This window comes from Trichosurus vulpecula, chromosome 9 (genome assembly GCF_011100635.1).
Source record: "Trichosurus vulpecula isolate mTriVul1 chromosome 9, mTriVul1.pri, whole genome shotgun sequence".
Classification (NCBI taxonomy): domain Eukaryota; kingdom Metazoa; phylum Chordata; class Mammalia; order Diprotodontia; family Phalangeridae; genus Trichosurus; species Trichosurus vulpecula.
In genome coordinates, this window is record NC_050581.1 from 88,656,652 (window position 1) to 88,675,256 (window position 18,605).

General features: G+C 38.5%; 1 protein-coding gene across 8 annotated transcripts in view; it reads right to left on the reverse strand.

Moving 5' to 3' along the window:
* PTPRD (protein tyrosine phosphatase receptor type D) overlaps positions 1-18,605 on the reverse strand; it is a 220,386-nt gene that overhangs the window by 67,120 nt on the left and 134,661 nt on the right. For all 8 annotated transcript variants that reach the window (XM_036737982.1, XM_036737977.1, XM_036737980.1 and 5 more), the window contains one exon: positions 7,012-7,187. In XM_036737982.1, coding sequence (XP_036593877.1) covers positions 7,012-7,187 — 176 coding nt within the window. The remainder of the gene's footprint in view (positions 1-7,011; positions 7,188-18,605) is intronic.

Below are 18,605 nucleotides of genomic sequence, written 5' to 3' on the forward strand. Positions count from 1 at the left end.
CATTTAAGCCATTCCAATGTTCTCTTTCATTAAAAAAAGAATGAGTTTTACCATCTTTTTATTTTCCACTCTTCCCAGATTAAGAATGAGGGCTTACCTAGCAGTGAAATAAATGACCAAAATGTAAATGAAGAAAAAGGAGAAAGACAAAGACCCTATAGAAAGTCACAGATCCTGTATTAGCCCTCTAACTATACCAGGAATCACCATACAAGATCATACTTCAAGCTTCTTGTTAGAACTAAATCTGGTTCAAATAGTGCTTGAAATCTTAATAGTCAGCTGCCAACAACAATATCCGACCACAAATAACACTCTTTGAGCAGAAAAAAGCAGTTGGGGATACAGACACACTTTACCCTTCTATGGGGTTTTCATTTTTTCCAAACTGACTTTTACTTCTCTGTGTGCCTGCCCAGACCAATTTATATGCTGATTGGCATGCCACGTAACATGGAAACAATTAGGGAATTAGGGACCACATTCTAGGGCACAAGAGTCAATGAATTAGCCTAGAAGTAGGGGAATCTGGCGATGAGAATGGAAATTATGAGGAAGAAAAAATAACCCATCAGCAAATAACCTCACATCTCAAAGTTAATATGATGGTTGGAAATTGCCTCATATTTGCAATGTAGCTCAGCTTTGGATACTGCCACAGCACTGCTAGCTCAGTCAGCAACTGGGAGGTATTTTCATAATCATCTGTTTTTGGCTAAAATTTGGGATAGTGGATGTTAAAACTCATATGCAAAAGTGAACTTATACTTTCCTACTAATAGGTTGTTATTTGATATTGCTTTTCAGTTAAATCTGGCATTAGGTTAGGTGGAGAATGAGACAACAACATTCAAAACAATAAAGTGTGAGGGTTCTAGTGGAAAGAGTGTTGAATTTGGAGTAACGGGACCTATGTTCAAATCCTGCCCCTGCCATTTGCTAACTATGTGGCCCTGGGCTCTGGGTCTCAGTGTCCTTATCTATAAAATGAGCATTTTAAGTGAGGTGACCTCTGAAGTGCCTTCCAGATCTAAATCTAGGCCACCCCTTTTTGCAAACCAATAAAAGGATAACTAATTCCATGTGACATTTTCATCTGATAAGCTCAAATACTAACCTTGTAAGTTTGCTAAGAAGGGTGAGAGAAACACGGGACTCATGATAATGAAGCCACTCTCTCTTTTTGTCAGCTGAGGCCCAGAAAGCTCTGTGTGCAGCAAAGGTTAAAAGGACCAGTGCTAAGCTTTGGGACTGCATAACAAAGCAGCAAATGGAGGAAGCTAGGCTGATGCAAAACTGAAAGCATGAAAATGGTAAAGAGATCGGATCTCAGGCAGGGAATTTTCAAGCCTCATAAAATAAATACTAATCTGGGACATGTGCAAAATTAGGCAGAAAAGCTGCATGCAGTCAAGAACAGAGCATCGTCGCATAGGCGATTATCGCTACAGATATTTCATGCCTAGACTGTATTTCTGTCCTGCGCTGCTTCAAGTCACGGCAGTGTTGAAAGACAGCAAAATTTTTCTATCGCTGACTTTCTGCACACTGGGGACTGACTGCCAGGCCGCCTAAACCAGTGGCTCCCTCCTGGGACTGCCGTCTGAAGGGGCTAGGGAGAGCAGGAGCATCACATGTTCTCAGCTACTGGCTCTTCCTGACTTATGATGGAATGGAGCTCTAAATTAGGGACTGTGGCTGAATGGTGTTCAGTGACTTTGTGACGAAGGGGCTAAAGTCCCAGGATACAGGATTCATTTTACTTCACAGCCGAACTAGTTAGGGAAAGCCTTAGGCAGCACTGGGGCAGCTAGGTGGCACAGTGGATAGAGCTCTAGGCCTTCAGTCAGGAAGACTCATCTTCTTAAGTTCAAATCATGCCTCAGACACTGACTGGCTGTGTGACCCTGGGCAAGTCACTTAACCCTGTTGGCCTCAGTTTTCTCATCAGTAAAATAAGCTGGAGAAGGAAATGGCAAACCACTCAAGTATCTCTGCCATGAAAACCCCAAATCAGGTCAAAGAGCTGGACAGCACTAAAAACCTACTGAACAACAACTAGGCAACACTGAAGCCCTCAGTCTTCTCACTCTATTATCTTTCATCTCCTCAGCATCTCTCCCATTCCACACTTCTTCCTTTCTCTGTAAACTTCATACTCTATTCTTTACCCTTTTCTTAATCTAAACTGGCTCCTAGGTATTGGGAGGCAAGGTGGTGTCCTGGAGAGAGCCCTGGACTAGGAAGTTAGGCAGACCAAGTATGGGATCCAGTGGGGTGACAAAGGAGAAGTCACTTAACCACTCCAAACTTCTAAGGTATAAAATGTTATTCAGTCATGGCCAACTCTTCTTGACCCCATTTGTTGTTTTCCTGGCAAAGATACTGGAGTGGTTGCCATTTCCTTCTCCAGCTTATTGTACAGATAAGGAAACTGAGGCAAACAGGGTTAAATGTCTTATCTGAGGTCACATAGCTAGTAAGTATGTGAAGTTGGATTTGAACTGGTCTTTCTGACTCCAGGCCCAGAGGTCTATATGCTGGACACATAACCACCCCAGGGAGAGCAAAGGAAAGATCCAAAGAGACAAGAATTTGCACATCTTCCAGTACTCCCTAAAAGTCAAATGTTCTTATTTCTTTCACATAGAGGTGTAAATAACTGATCCTCCAGGGGGTACTTTGCAATTTAACCAGACTTAAAGAGAGACAGCCTGAGCCAGTGAATGAGAAATTGCACCAGAATTAAGAAGACCTAAATTCAAATTTAACCTTTGAGACCAACTGGCTAGATGACCCCAGGGCAAGTTACTTAACTACTTTATCTGAGGCCACACAAAGTCTATAAATTGCAGAACTGCCTTAGATTTGCAAGACTAGAAAGATTCTCCTCTTCAGATGGTCCCCAGCATCAAAGCAAACCACAAGTCTAGAACAAAGCAAACAAAGGAACAACACAAAGAACATGGAATTTCTGACACTAGTGGGTAGTGGAGAATTATTTTTTAGACTCTTTGGATTATCTTTACCAGGAAGTATTATCAAGCTAGTGTGTTCCAAAAAGTTGTGTTTTTTTTTTGTTTGGTTGTTGTTGTTGTCTTTTGGAGGGGGAGTAGGGGAAGGGTAGGGTAGCAGGGGAATAAATTGATCCATTGGTTTTTGAGCTGGAAATGTCCTTCCAAGAGTCGGAACTCTAGTTCAAAGTACTAATTTTACAGATAAAGGAAACGAAACTCAGCTAGGCAAAGCGTTTTCTCTAAGTTCACACAGACAGCAAGCAGAAGAGTTGGAATTCAAACATAGGTCCTTTAGTTTGCAAGTGCCATAAATTTCCAAGCTTTCCACAGAAGTGTGCTGAAGCCACAAGGTGCATAAAGTGTGGCTCTAACAGTAATCATCTCACCAGCTGCACTATGACACAGCATTTCAATGAGCAAATATATTCCACTTTCCAACTCAGGATAGCAGGATGGAGTCTTCTACCCCCTTTACTAGGGGAACATCTGGACACTATGACCTCTACATAAAACAGGGCAGCATGGGAGAGGCATCATTCCTTAGTGGATAGAGGGCTGACCTCTGAGCCAGGAATACCTTAGTACAAATCACATTTCTGGTGTATTCTACCTGTGTGATCCTGGGCAATCCACTTAAACTTTGCAGAGAAGGTGCCAAAATGTGTTAGCAGAGGGACTTTCCTGATCCTTGAGTTCCCAATATTAGTGAAATCACAGGTTCAGTCCCTAGCCCATTAAAGAAGGCATGTCTCTTTAGGCGAATTGCTCTCCAGGGCTTTGGAATAGATTCAACCTATCTGTGACTGCCATCCTTGGTATAGGAGAACCATCTGTTTCTAGGGATGTGCTGGTACTTGTTTAATAACTGCTTCTCCAAAAATCCCCAAAACACTCTTAAGTTTAACTGGCAATATTACTATTTTTCCATCACTTTTAGACAATCAATAAAACAATTAAGTCCTGATTTGTAGTATTAGCTAATTTCTGAAGTACAAATTTAACAACTGATTAGAGCTGGCTCTAACCAACCTCAGTCTGTATCTATTGTTTATTCATTATTAAAAATATATATTTTTTTAATGTAGGAGCATTAATATGCCAGAAAATGTCTATAGGAGAGCAACCAGGATGGTGAAAGACCTTAAGATAGACTATGCCTTATAAGGATTGGTTGATGATACTGGAAATGTTTTGCCTGGAGAAAAACACTTAAGAAGGTGACATGATAGCTGACTTCAAGGGCTGAAGGACTGTCAGATGGAAAAGGGATTACACTTGCTTGCCTTGTTTCCCACTCGGCAGAATTAGTAGTAATGAGTAGAATCTGGGCACATTGAGATTTGATGTCAGAAAAAAAAAAATATTCTTAACAATTGAGCTGTCCAAAAAAAAGGAACCTTGGGAGGAGATTTGTTCCTTATCATTAGAGGTCTGCAACAAGAGGCTGGTAGACCTCGTTGGGTATGTTTTTGAGAGGGTTCTGGTTCTTCTATGGGTGGGACTAGATGACAAGTGAGAATCCTACCTACTCTGAGGTTCTGTGATCCTGTCAAAGAAGAAACCACCACATCAGCCATTGAATGCTCAGAGACATTGGACTTAGACTCACCACTGTCAACTTCTCTGTAGAGTATGTTTGGGAACTACAGGAATCACTGTAACCACTACTGAATAAAAGGTGAACTAGACCCTCCTTCTAATTGGCCACCTTAGACCACATAATAGTGGGGAGGCTTAAGCTTCAAACGGCAATATGCAATCAGCCAGTAGTCTATTTGGTTACTTCTAAATAAGCTTCTGTCTGAGCAAAGGTAGTCCTGCACTGTTAAGATAAACCAGGAGTTCTTATGTCACAATACCTTGTGTGGAGGACAGCTCATTATCATCTGATGTTGTCAAAGCTTCTGGAACCAGTAAGAACTAATTTTATTATTAGATGCAATTAGTGAGGAAAAGGACAGAATTTCATTTGGTTATTTCAAAACAAGTTTATGCGTATGGACTAATGAAGGTCTGCAATGTCAAGATAAAATGAGCATTTTTGTGAAAATGTCTTCTGCAGAAGACTGCTTATTACCAAAAGGCATCCCCAGGCAGAGCAGGGAGTATAGGCTGCATTTTCAGCACTCTCTGAGTTGCTTTAATTTTCTTATATTTTTGGTTTATACCGGAAAAAGAGCAAACTCTATTCTAAAATGGGCACAATCTAAGTCCTGTCAAATTATTACTTTGGTATACCATCAAAACTTCAAGGAAACATTCATAGTTTTCTTGAAATGAAATCCCTTCATGAAGAGTGAATGTGTAAATAAACAAGGGGAGGTGGGTCATGAATTCATTACCGAAGTTTGTAGAGAGAATATGATATTCTCAGTGGGATTACCTTCAGAATCTTAGAAGTTTTAAAATTAGCCTACTTAAAAACATCATCATTCCTTCTGAGTATCTTTGACAAGGCTTGACTCACTTTCAAAAGATTTTGTTGAACCTACTGAACTTCACACTTTCTGAATTCCTAGGCTCAGTACAGTAGCTGCAGCTCGCTACTATTTTCAGATATCTAGATTTCTCCTTATGAATCCCTTGTGTAACTTTTGCCTCTTCTCTAACTTAATTTTCCATATATATTCTGTAAAAGGCTTACCAGTCGAATTATTACGGCTAAGTCTCTATTTTCAGTAGATAAATGTAAGACTTCCCAATTTGCAAATTTAAATGAGAATAATGGTGGCTGGCTCTCCTTTCACCCTGGGCTTTTTTTTTTTTTAAAGTCTCCCACAGCATCAACATTCAGGCTTCCAATCTACAGTGATTTGAAATGTCAAGGATCTGGTATTTTCTTGAGGTTGGTTGTGTGTGTGTGTGTGTGTGTGTGTGTGTGTGTGTGTATGAGATGCCGGTACTGATCTCTACATCTCTGATGATGAAAACTCACATTCACATTGTGCTTTAAGGTTTGTAAAGTATTCTGCATTTGTTCTCTCTCTGTTCCTCAGAATAACCCTTCAAGGTAAGTGATAGTATCTCCATTTTACAGAAAGAGAAACTGAGACCCAAAGAAATTGCTGAGGGTTACAAAATCTGAGACTATCTAAAGTGAGACTTTAAATCAGGTCCTTTTGACTCTAAGTCATAATTCCAAACACTATGTCATATTGCTTTGGTCAATAATCTTTCTGATTTATGTACAGTGTAAAAGAAAAAAAAGATTCATCACTAGGCAGCCTCACTTCTGGTAATGAAAGTCTGCTCACTTAGCAATTGGAACTATATGAAAGAAACACATGCCATATTGGACCTTTACTAAAGTCTTTCTGGTATGCTTTCTGTTGAAGAGTTTACAAGTGCCTAGGGTCACATACAGGCCATTATGAGATTCAAAGTTGGCCTTCAGATACCTGCAGCAATGATGGGTATATGGTAATATAATAGAAACCTATTTTTGATATTAATATTCAACTAGCAACTAAATCAGTGAACTCAAATCTGATAAAACTGAACCAGAACATGAGACAATTCAAGTATTCAGAAGATTTTTAATTGTTCTGGTTGCCCTGATTTGCTCCTGTGCATGGATTAATTCCAATGAATAGTCTCTTCCATTAGTGCTTTAGTCCATCTCCTCTAGACCTTGCTTCATGGCAAGACAGGTAGAAAAAGATGAAAACATTTAAAAATGTGTTTTCAAATTGCATTCTCTTAAAAGCTTGCCAGTTCTTGTTCAACATAAATTTTGGACAGAGGTTCAAGTTGGTCTTTTTTTTCTCTAACTATATTGTCTATCTCCTTGTGGAAATCACACACGAGAGGGACATGAGAGCATTCCCCCATTGGCAAACCCAGCAGAATTTTAACGAATGTTTGCCTCTATCAAGAGCTGCTGGTTTCATTTCACAATTGATGGTTGTCTGGAAATTAAATCTCAGGGAAAAGTCAGAGAATGAGTTGCATAAAGCGTAACACAGTTGGGGAGCCAAACTCCCTCTTTTCTTACCCTGGATCGTTCCTCCAATTTTGTCATCATGACAACCGTTGCCCCTCTTTGCTCCCACATCATCCTCCAGAAGTCTCCAAATGTTTCTGGGAGTGATCCTTGGGTTGCTATATAGGCATTCTGTTTCCTATAACCATCTATGTAGTTGGCATTGACATAATCACTTCCTGGTATTCCTGCAAACAAATATAATTTTTGTCAGCTGGGTGACTGGTTCACATGAAGCAACTACAAAGAAACACGAGATTAGTAGAGGTATCAATACTATACAGCCTAGGACGTACAATAAGACCTTGTGATGACTTTTTTTGAAGTATATAGATTCTGTACCTGAAAAAAAAGCCCTCTAAATCACATAGCAAAAATCAATAATCACAATAATGGAAGTACAGATTATTTCATTCTTTATAACTGGCTCATCAGTGCCTCACACAGCACGTGTAATATTGTGTGTACTTAATAAATGTTTGCTGAATGCTTGCTTGACTGAATGACTGATGGGTGTCTATATTGCACTTTATGTCTGCAAAGCCCTTTATATCCGCTACTTCTTTTGAGGCTTAGAACAACCCAGTGAGGTAGGTATTACAAAATTCCCATTTTGCAAATGAACAAACAGACCACAGAGAATTTCAGTGACTTGCTCATTGTCATAGAGCTGCTAAGTGTTGGAGAAAGGATTTGTGTCCAGGTGTTCCAAACTCTAAGTGTAGTACTTCATTCACTAGCCCCTCATGCCACAGTGTGATCATCAAATTAAATACAGTTCTCAAGAGGTTAGGGTACATGACAGTGCAAAAATAAGAAAGCATCCCTTTAAAAGACAATGATCAGAATATCTGATCACAACCTTCCTTCATGTCCAAGACCAATTTTTTGCTGAAAGTCAAAGAACGGTTTTTGTCAAAAGATGATCAAATGGTAAGTAAAAATCAGCACAACTGAGAGGAGGCAATCCTTTCTTTTGTTTTTCCTGGCTTTCTCTACAACTGTTTCCTTTGTACACAAAATGTCATTTGCAAATACCTTACCCACACTGTTCACTCAACTTCTAACCCCATCCTGTCCCACAGAAAAACAAAAATGTTTTAGAACAACTTAGTAAAGGTTGTTACACTTACTGGCAACCACTTGCATTTTTATTTCTACCATTTTCCTGATTCCTGTGGTAAAACTGTCCTCTCAAGGAAAGTAATCTAAGTCACATGTCAACGAGTAGGCCCTGGGATGAACACATGGTATGAAATATCACAAACACCCACTGGACCAAAAAAGGCCCTTTGAGCAAGGACAGAAATATGCCATCGGTTATAACTTTACTCAACTATTACTGCTATTCATGAAGCAGGCAGGGCTCTGGCAGCTGCTTCTTGATGCAGACTCTGTGGTTTTCAGACACTGAATGATGTGGGTAGATATTGCAACCAGTTGTTTCAGGTCAGGAACTTGAGTCAAGGCCCAGTCCTGCTTCAGCGAAGATGGCACTTGGAACTCCAAGTATGGTTTGGTTCTTAGTCAAGAATCAGTCCACCTGGATGGGATTCGTTTCTACTTGATTGCATGAAGAAACCTCACATTCTCAAATTTCCATTTGGTAGTTACTAAAATTAAAAGACTTCATACAGAAGATTTTGGCTAAGAGCCTAACTCAGCTGTCAATCAACTGAAAACTTTTTTTTCCAAGAAAATTCAGAGTGGAGAAATCTGGGTTAATGACTCAGAAAATACATCTGCTGGGCACTGTGCCATATTTTCCCCCTTATCAAGGATAACAAATGTTTCTGTACAATGTATTTGAGGAAAATAGAGGTCAATGTGAGAGCTATACCTAAAGGAAACAAATCAGGTGGAGCCAACACTTGCATAAATTTCAATTAATTATTATGTAATGAATTATCTTTTGACACATCTGTTAAGCTTGCAAAGTAAAAAGGTTCTCTCTCTCTCTCTCTCTCTCTCTCTCTCTCTCTCTCTCTCTCTCTCTCTCTCTCTCTCTCTTTCCCCTCTCTCTTTCTGTCTTTTGGCAAAGGGGTGGCTACTAAATTCAATAATTTTTTGGATGTCACATTCCTTTTGTCAAGAACACTCAAAGTTAGCCTGAAGGTTATTAGACAGAAGGTATGAATTCTGCAGCACAAACTGCTTTGAGAATCTGGAACTTTTTACCAAAAAAGGGGAGAAAATTTTGTTAATCTAATGTATAAGCTGTTCCTTTGAATATTTCTAAGTATTTTGATTGTTTTAGGCAGTTAGAGTCTAGCTAGGTTCATGTCCTAGCTCAAGCAATTTTTAGTTGTTTCTTTCGAAAATCTATTTCTCTCAGTTTTCTCATCTATCAAAACGAGATTATGATAACCTGTACTGTTAACCTCATACATTTGTTGAGAGAAAAATGTTGTAAGCTATCAAATGCTATATAAATGTGGGTTCCTGCTATCTTCCAACCTGGGAGTCAAGAAGACAGGGCTGAAGTTGTAGGTGGACCAGTTACTAGTTTTGTGATTATAAGTAACCCTCTTTGAGCTTCAGTTCTCTCATCTTTAATAACAGTCTAATAACAGTATAATAACAGTTGCAACACATATCTCATTGAGTTGTTGTCGGGTGAATGTTTTATGGACCATCAATCACTAAGTAAACTTGGTGAATCATTAATATTACATCTGTAAATTTAAGATCAAGAGAACATTAAGTCTCTATTGCAATACCCATAATCTAAAAAGGCGACTACTAGAATAAAGTTTCCTTCTACTTGGCCTATGGACTTATGGTGAGAAGAAATTTCAACTGAGCCCTGAAAAAGAGATGGGGAAATCTTTCTGTGATTGAAAAATCTGCAGACGAGTCTACAGAATAGCTAACAGAGGATTACCCTGTGTTTTAACAGTACTAAGGACAGGCCAGCAATTTAGTCTTAATGCTAGTACCAACATATCTTTTTTTGTGTATATAGCCATTTGCATGTTGTCTTCTCCACTGGACTTCGAACATCTTGAAATGATCTTTGTATCCTCCAGTGTTTAGCTCATTGCCAGGCATATAGCAGATGTTTAATAAATGTTTGTTGACTGACTGATCTATGAAGGAGAAGAGCCTACTGGTCACTGTTTGACAGGGGGTAGGCCTTGATTCTTTCAAATAGCAAAGCCATTTTGGAGGCAAAATGAAGTTAGCAGAACACTCCAGAGAGATAGGCATCTTCTATCACAATAAATTTTAGGAGAAAAATTGACCAATAGAGTCGCTTCAACAAAAGAAAAATCAATTCTGCCTTCAGCGTTGATGCAGGGATGTATTTTTAAGTGTCTTTCTAAATTGTCCTATTGTAAATTTAATTCTTAATTCTTGGACTGCCTGTTAAAAATTATAGCTTTTAAGCCAGAAGGGAATTCAGGAGGTCATCTAGCTCAACCTCTTCTTTTTACAAATAAAGAAACTCAGGTCAAAAAAGTTAGTTAGATACTAATACTGATAATACTACTAATAAAAATAAAAATTATAAAAATAATAGGTAACATGTATATAGCACCAACTTTGTGCCAGGAACTATGCTAAACAACTATTATCTCATTTGATCCTCATGAAAACCTTGCAAGATAGGTGCAGTTGAGGAAACTAAGGACTCGTCCAGGTTCACACAGCAAGTAAGTGTCTGAAGCTGTATTTGAACGTGGGTCTTCCTGACTCCAGGCTCTATCTAAGGGCAACCAATGACTTCTTGCTTTTAGTCATGTCTGACTCTTTGTGACCCCATCTGGGGTTTTCTTGGCAAAGATAATGGAGTGGTTTGCCATTTCTTTCCCCAGCTCATTTTACAGATGCAAAAGTGAGGCAAATAGGATCAAGTGATTTGCCCAGGGTCACATACCTAATAAGTATCTGAGGCCAAATTTGAACTTGGGAAAATAAGTCATCTTGACTCCAGGCCCAGCACTCTATCTACTGCACCAACTTCCTGTCCAACCAATGACTTGCCCAAAGTCAGTCAGTAGCACGTCTGGGATTGCAACCTAGGTCCTCTGACTCCAAACCCAGGGCTTATCCTATAGCATCACGCAGACTCTTGTGACTCCCACAAGACAGCCATAAAACATCAGAACAGTAACATGGGTTATATCAATGCGAAGAAGCACATTATATTGGCTCATTTACATCAGTAATACAGACAATCCAGAGTCCCAGGAGGTAGAGGCAAATCCTAGAAACCTTTTTTGTCTGGGTAGGCTCATGGAACCAGATTTGGCTTTAAGCCTAATCAAAAACTTGTGCAGCAAAATTAAATATATTATTTTGGGTTTGTAATAGGTGAAAACCTCTGGTAAGAAATTTAGGACTGCAAGAAAGTAGGTTCACTGAAGTTTAGGTCTAAGGGAAGATAGAATCTTTGTGGAAGCAAAAGTGTTCATCCTTCATAATTCAACACTCCTGTGACAGCTGTCTGTTTGTGTGTGAGGGGGGCCTGACAAGGCTGATGAGCAACAAAGATTCTTTTCCATGTTGCAGGCCAACAGGATGGCAATGGTCCTTGGGTTTTCAGCTGTCGCTGCTATCAGCAGCCTGGCACTCTAGGAGATTGAGCTCCTGAGCTTCATTGCCTTTACTGATTCTTTTAATTCAATAAAAGTCAAAGCATTTGCAATCTGTATTTCAGGGTGGTCTGCTTGTTGTAGTTGTTTACACAGCTTCAGCATTTGACCAGTGAGTGGCTTAAAAAAAATCCTCTTCCTATACATCTTATACTATGCAATGTTCTTTCTTTTGGAATTCAAAATAATTTCAAATTTGACTTATCTGAGTATGAGCAAAAAGTCCTCAACTGTAGGACAAATGCATTGAGGCAGTTCAATGTTACTGGTGATTCATTATATTATACATTCATATAAAGAAATTATTAATATTTACATGGAAAAATAATTATAATTAAATTTTGGTTCTCCATGGTAGTAAGTCATGTGAGCTACAAGCAAGAAATATAAAAGACTGAGGGTCTCACTTTCAAGCAAAACTGAAGGGTGAATTCTGAATTGACCTACATGGAGTGAGCCAAATGCAACATATGCTGAAAATGCCAATTGATTTCCCTTCTAGAAGCCAATGTAAAAGTATTCTAAGTACACCTTGCTTTTCTCCAAAATGAAGTGCTGATGGAGGAAAAAATTGGAGGAAGAAATTCAAGGATAAAACAAAGAAAAAGAATATGGAAAGGCAGGGGAAGGAAGGAAGGAGGGAAGGAAGGAAGTAAGCAAGGAAGGAAGAAAGAAAGGAAGAAAGGAAGAAAGGAAGAAAGAAAGAAAGGAAGGAAGGAAGAAAGAAAGAAAGGAGGAAAGAAAGAAATGAAGGAAGGAAGAAAAAGAAAGAAAGGAAGGAAAGAAGGAGGGAAAGAAGAAAGAAAGAAGGGAAGGAAGAAAGGAAGGAAGGAAGAAAGAAAGGGAGGGAGGAAGGGAGGAAGGAAGGAAGAAGGGAGGGAGGAAGGAAGGAAGGGAGAAAGGAGGGAAGGGAGGAAGGAAGGAAGAAAGGAAGGAAGGGAGGAAGGGAGGAAGAGAGGAAGGGAGGGAGGAAGGGAGGGAGGAAGGGAGGAAGGAAGGGAGGAAGGAAGGAAGGAAGGAAGAAAGGAAGGAAGGAAGGGAAAAAAGTAAGTAAAGAGAAAGAAAGAAAGAAATCTAGCCAGGAAACCCCAAGTTAAATGGGAAGCTTCTGGCCACCAAAATTTACCTTTCTTTGGAGAGGAGAAGGAGAAGGAGAGGGAGAGAGAGATTTGAGAAGTAAACAGTTCTTTAAGAGGAGGCTGTCTAAGAATGACCATTTTCCAGGAAAATCCTAGCACATACTCTTAAAGGGACAGTTAGTGAATTTCTAGAAAGGGAAACAACAATCACAAAAACTCAGCATGGTTTCATCAAGAAAAGGCCATGCCATATTAATCTTACTTGCTTTTTGACAGAGTTACCAGACAGGGAGATCAAGAAAATGCTGTAAATAAAGTTTATTAAAATTTGAGCAAAGAATTTGACAAAGTTACTCATGCCATTCTTGTGAGAAAAGGAGGAGATGGGGGTGAATCATAGAAGAGTTAGTTAGAGTAACAGCTGTAGCAGTAATGATGGCTTACAGTCAGCATGTAGAAGTGGGAGTAGGATTATTCTCCTTATCCCCAAAAGGCAGAACCAGGAAGCAATAAAGAAGGTTCAGGCTTGATTTAAGGAAAAATTTCTTTGCAAGTAGAGTCATCAAAAAGTGAAATATTTTGACTTGGAAAGTAGTTGGTTCCCTTTGCTTTGAGGTCATCCGGAGAGGCTGAATGACCTCATGTTTTGTACAGGCAATTTGTATTCAGGTAAAATTTGGATTAAATGACATTTAAGGTCTTTTCTAACTGAGATTATTTCATTCTAGTATGAGTGGGTTTGATGATTTTGAATTCTTGACTGTTACCATGAAAGAAGGGAAGAGTTCAACCAAACATTATTGTGACACCTGATTTTTTCCTGTGATGACACAGATACTGCCATAGAGTACTGGATGACCTCTAAGCCCCTTTCAGCTCTATATTTATAACCTTATAATAAAATCTGAGATGTATGATGAAATATAGGATCTAGACCTATCTGGTACTAAATTTGGAAATAACTGTGGTATTAAAACAAAAGGCATCAATAAAACGTTTTTTATAAAAATAAGTGAAAAGTACTATTTAAAGACACAAATATTCCATATGTCACATTAATGTCATAGCTAAACTATTTTCTTAGGGAATTTTTTCTTTATTGTTTTGAGAAGAACCACAATGCTTTTCATTAACAGAAATCAACTTACTTTGAATTTTGTATTTTTAGTTATTTGATATTCCCTGCTAATTAAAGATATTTAAATTATTTTTGTTCTCATTATTAATTATAATAATAAAATATGCCTTCTCTGCTTGGACTATCACTTCTACTCCTCCCCATTGATAACAGGGTCTCTGTCCCTCGGGTCCCTAGGCTCTGATAGGTGAGCTTTGGCCCTATCTTGCAAATGTCCAGGTTTCCACATCACTTCTTGGCCTCCACACCATATGGCCATATAGGTAACCCTTTTCCAGCTTCCCTTTATGTGTTAACTTCCCCCGTACAATATGAGCTCACAGAGCAGGGACCGTCTACCTTGCTTATAGCTTGTACTTGTATCACCAATGCTTAGTAAGCTCCTTGTCACCGGGACTATCTTTTGCTCTTTTCATATCCCCAGTACTTAGTATGGTTCCTGGCACAAACAGGTACTTAATAAATGTTTATTGACTGATTATTTAGTGCAGTGCCTGGAATATAGTGAGTTCTTAATAAATTATCTACCTACCTACATACCTATCTATATAATTAGGGATATCTGGATAATATTTCTGATGATTCTTTTATTTAATTTTTAAAAAGTAACCAAAATGTAGTCAGACATGTCATCAAAATCCCTATAACAAAAGACCGAATAATGAAAGGGTGCTTATGATATGTAAAAAGATATTAATAGCTTGATTTGTGCCACTGTAAATAATAAGACATGCCAACCTTTAATTTAACATTTAAACCTCTCTAGAGAAATTCATCAATGTGAAAGAGGCTATTATTCTCTCCATATTGAAAAAGGAGATGAAAAGGCATATCTCTCAGATGACAGTATATGGCTATAAAGACAACCCACTGGATCAGTCCATCTACATGTGGACCGGTGTTTCTGATGGATAATAAACTAGGCTCAGAAATGAGTAGATGGAGAATAGGTTGGACCACATTTAGGAAATTAATGCAACACTTTCACTGATCCCAAGCTGTTCCCTGCTGCAAAAGCCCATTCTTTTAACACCAGTATTCTAACACAGTTACAGTATTTTATTCTGAATTATGGAATACTATTATTTCAGAGTAATTAGAATTACAAAAAAAAACCTCTTGTAAATAGAAGACCAGGCTTGAAATCTGAAAGACTTGCATTGAAGTCCTGCCTCTGACATCCAGTATCTGTGCGATCATGGGCAAACATTTAACACTTCAGTCTCATAAAGAGTTCTCCAAGATTGTAAGTTACAGATAAATTGTTGAAATGTGGCAGTGGAAGGAATTTTTCAATGCCAAGCTCCTTTTGCAGATTTGCAGGTCTAGACCAAAGAAACAATCCAAAGGACAACGAAAATGTGTAGGATAGGCACAAGAAGTTTGTGACATGCTATTGACAATGATGACTTCTGGAAGAGATGTGGAAGACATTACTGGGGAAATACATGGCTAGATTTTCCTTTACTGAGATGGGGAAGCAGTAGATGGACAAATGTCACCTTGGTACCTCTGAGATAGTAAAAGAATAAAGGGATGACACCTGCACCTAGGTCAAATCCTCTACAGAAAGTCACAGACTAGAATCATAGAGGACTGGAAGGCACAGGGAGGTTATGAGCTGAATTGGTGAAAAGAACACCAATAAAAGTAAAAGCATGGATATATCACTTTACCAAAACTACTAAAATTATTAAAAACAAGTATTTATTAGTGGCATTGCAATCATATTATAGAATGACTATACTCAAAAAGAAATCAAAATACTTGGGTTATAATCTGTAACTTTGGGCAAGTCACTTAACATTTTTGAGATCTCAGTTTCCTCAATTATAAAATATGAGGAGGTTAGTTGGTTCCTTCTAGACCTAATAATCTATGCCACATACTCAGTAATCATGGACTCAGAGTCCAGTCTGCAGTTATTGCAAGATAAACAAAGGTCTTGTGCCTTTCAGATTAGGGTGGGAATTGAACACTGACAGTCTTTAAAGAGATTCCCATCAATTCTATTTCTGACACTGTAGGGATCAGTTTTTACCCTGGTATGCAGCCAGATTCCTAAACTGGTGGGCTGGAGGTCAGGTTGCTATACCCACAGAGAAATGCTCTGTTTGCGTAAGCATTTACAGAAAGGCACAGCGGAAGGAGGGAATTTTCCTTCCCTGGTTCCAGAGGGTCTATAGAAAAGTGCTGCAGAGATAGAAAGGGAGAATTCTACCAAGTATTACACTTCTGGATTAAATCACAGTGTTGAATCAAATATTTATTTCATCATTGTAATGTCTCTAGAGTATAGTTCTACCAATCAGCAACTGAATTCATTTTGAGGTTTATTTAAAAAAAAGGGTTTGTTTTTAGATCAACCTGTTCTTTCAATCCTTATTCCCTCTTGGGATCCTACAATGGTAAATTCTGAAGGGAAAATAAAAGCCCCCTTTTCTTCTACCACAGAAAACTGATTCTAGTTCACAATGAGGTACAGAACTGATTCTGGCTGCTAATGATTCAGAAAGAACATTATCTTCACTTTTCCACTCCATGTGAAACTTGGAATTTAGAAATTAATAAAATTCAGAGTTAACTGCTATACAGAGAAAGTAAACTGCTGATGAAGAATAAAATCTAGCATTCTTCTTCCATTATATCTGAGTTGTCACATGTAAGGCTATTTCTGCTCTGGTAGAGTGAAGTAGTCTATTTGCAAACCATCCAGAGGAAATATTGTTTTCCACAAAGGCAGAACCCATTTAATTGCCTCATCACTGTGTAGTCCTGTAGTTTAGTCAATAGATCCCTTATCTTTAGGATCAAATATAAAATCCTCTGACTTATAAAGTTTTCATGACCTGGCCCCGCCCTACCTTTCCAGTCTCCTTATACCTTACTTTCTTTCATGCACCATGTGATCCAATGGCCTTCTTGCCATTCTCTGAACAAAACACTCCATCTTCCAACTGTGAGCACTTCCATGCTTAGAATCCTTTGCCTTCTCATCTCCATCTCCTGTATTCCTTGTCTTCTTTTAAGTCCCAGCTGAAGTCTCATCTTTTGTAAGAAGTCTTTTCCAGTCATTAATCTTCGTGACTTCTATCTGAGATTATCTCCAATTTATCCTCTATATATATTGTTTGTGAATAGTTACTTCCCTGTCTCTCCCATTAGACTGTAAGCTCTTTGAGGTTAAGGACTGTTTTTGTCCTTTTTACCTCCAGTACTTAGCAAAATTCCTGGCACACAGTAAGCACATAAATGCTTGTTGACCTGGCCTGGCTTCTTTTCCTGTAGAATAGATCATTTTCTCTAAAGGCTTTTGCAAAGGCCATGTCTAACTTGTTTACTAAAAGAACAGGCTAAACTGCTAAACATGTGCTTTCTCTATGTAACTAAATTCATATAGACAGGTCAGAGTCAATTCTTGAGCATGTATTAAGGGATCTCTCAATTATCTACAGTCTTCCTGTTTGATAACTGTCTCCAGCCTGCCAACAACTGACCTGAGTTGAAAATTTCTTGGGACTGGTAGAGGGTGTGGGTATGAACATCTGAGCAACAGTTGGCCTGAGTGTGTGCCTCTGCCTACATTCCAAAGCTATCTATAAATGTGCAGGGGATTACCCACACCTGTGCTTGCTTCTGATTACAGAATTTGGAAGCGCTTTGTCCATAGACACACTATTCTGTGGTCTCACACTGTATCTAATTTGTGTATCACATTCAGAGACCTCGTAATCTATACTATACAAAAGGGCATTTTTTTAAATGCCTACACTTCATCTTTCAAGTTCCAGCTTGCATTATTTTAATGACGTTTTCAAGACTCCCTAACTTAAGAAACACAAGCTACTTGATTCATATGAAGCAATTCCCAGTTGTTCCTTTAACCAAAACGTTATCCTTGAGTTTGAATGCTCTTTTTCAGGTACTACCCAAAATAAACAAGCATCTCCCTAAGAGACAACACTAGTATTATCTGACTTCTCTAACAGCCAACCCATCGCATATACCACACAGGAGACACAGCTGGCTACAGAACAAAGCCTCAAAGGATAGGTTTTTCAGAAAGAATCTTTTCCTAGATCTGCAATTGACTAAGTCTATAGGAACAGAAAAATCACCTTCCATCTCCAGACCTCAATTTCATCATCTGTAAGAGTAGTAGAGTAAGAACCCAATAAGTAAGCTCACTAAGGCAAACTGAAAGATAAGAGATATTAAAAAGCAATTTATTCTCAATAGTTTATGTTTTCCTCTCCCATGAGCTATAATGAAATGACAATAAGTGGAACAGCAGCAGGTTAAAATGCTATGTTCATAGGTCAGTCATTGGCACTCAAACAATAATAGAGCATGTGGTGGAGAATGGAGATGTCAGCACCATTTGCTTGGTCTGATGGAAAAAGTTGCCATCTTAAATAGTGGTAATTGGATGCTATATTTTACATACATTGTAAACACCCTGTGAGATGACTTCCAGTCTTCCAAAGACTACTTTTTCTAGCTAAGATAAACGAAACCATAAACATTCATCTGTGTATGGCTCAAAAAGGGAGATGCTAGCAGATAACCAAACAAACCCCAAAGTAATAGGATTAAATCTCTTTGTGCTTACAATTAACTTGAGAAAAAGCAGGCATAAGTTGGAAATGCTGATGAAGTTGTATTATAGACTTCACTCAATAGCTGATGTGATGTGAGCCAAATGAACTAAAGCTAGTATAAGACAAAAATAATAAAAAGTGTCTCTGAAAATAGTTCTTTTGCTACACGATACATTTTGTTAAGAGAGGG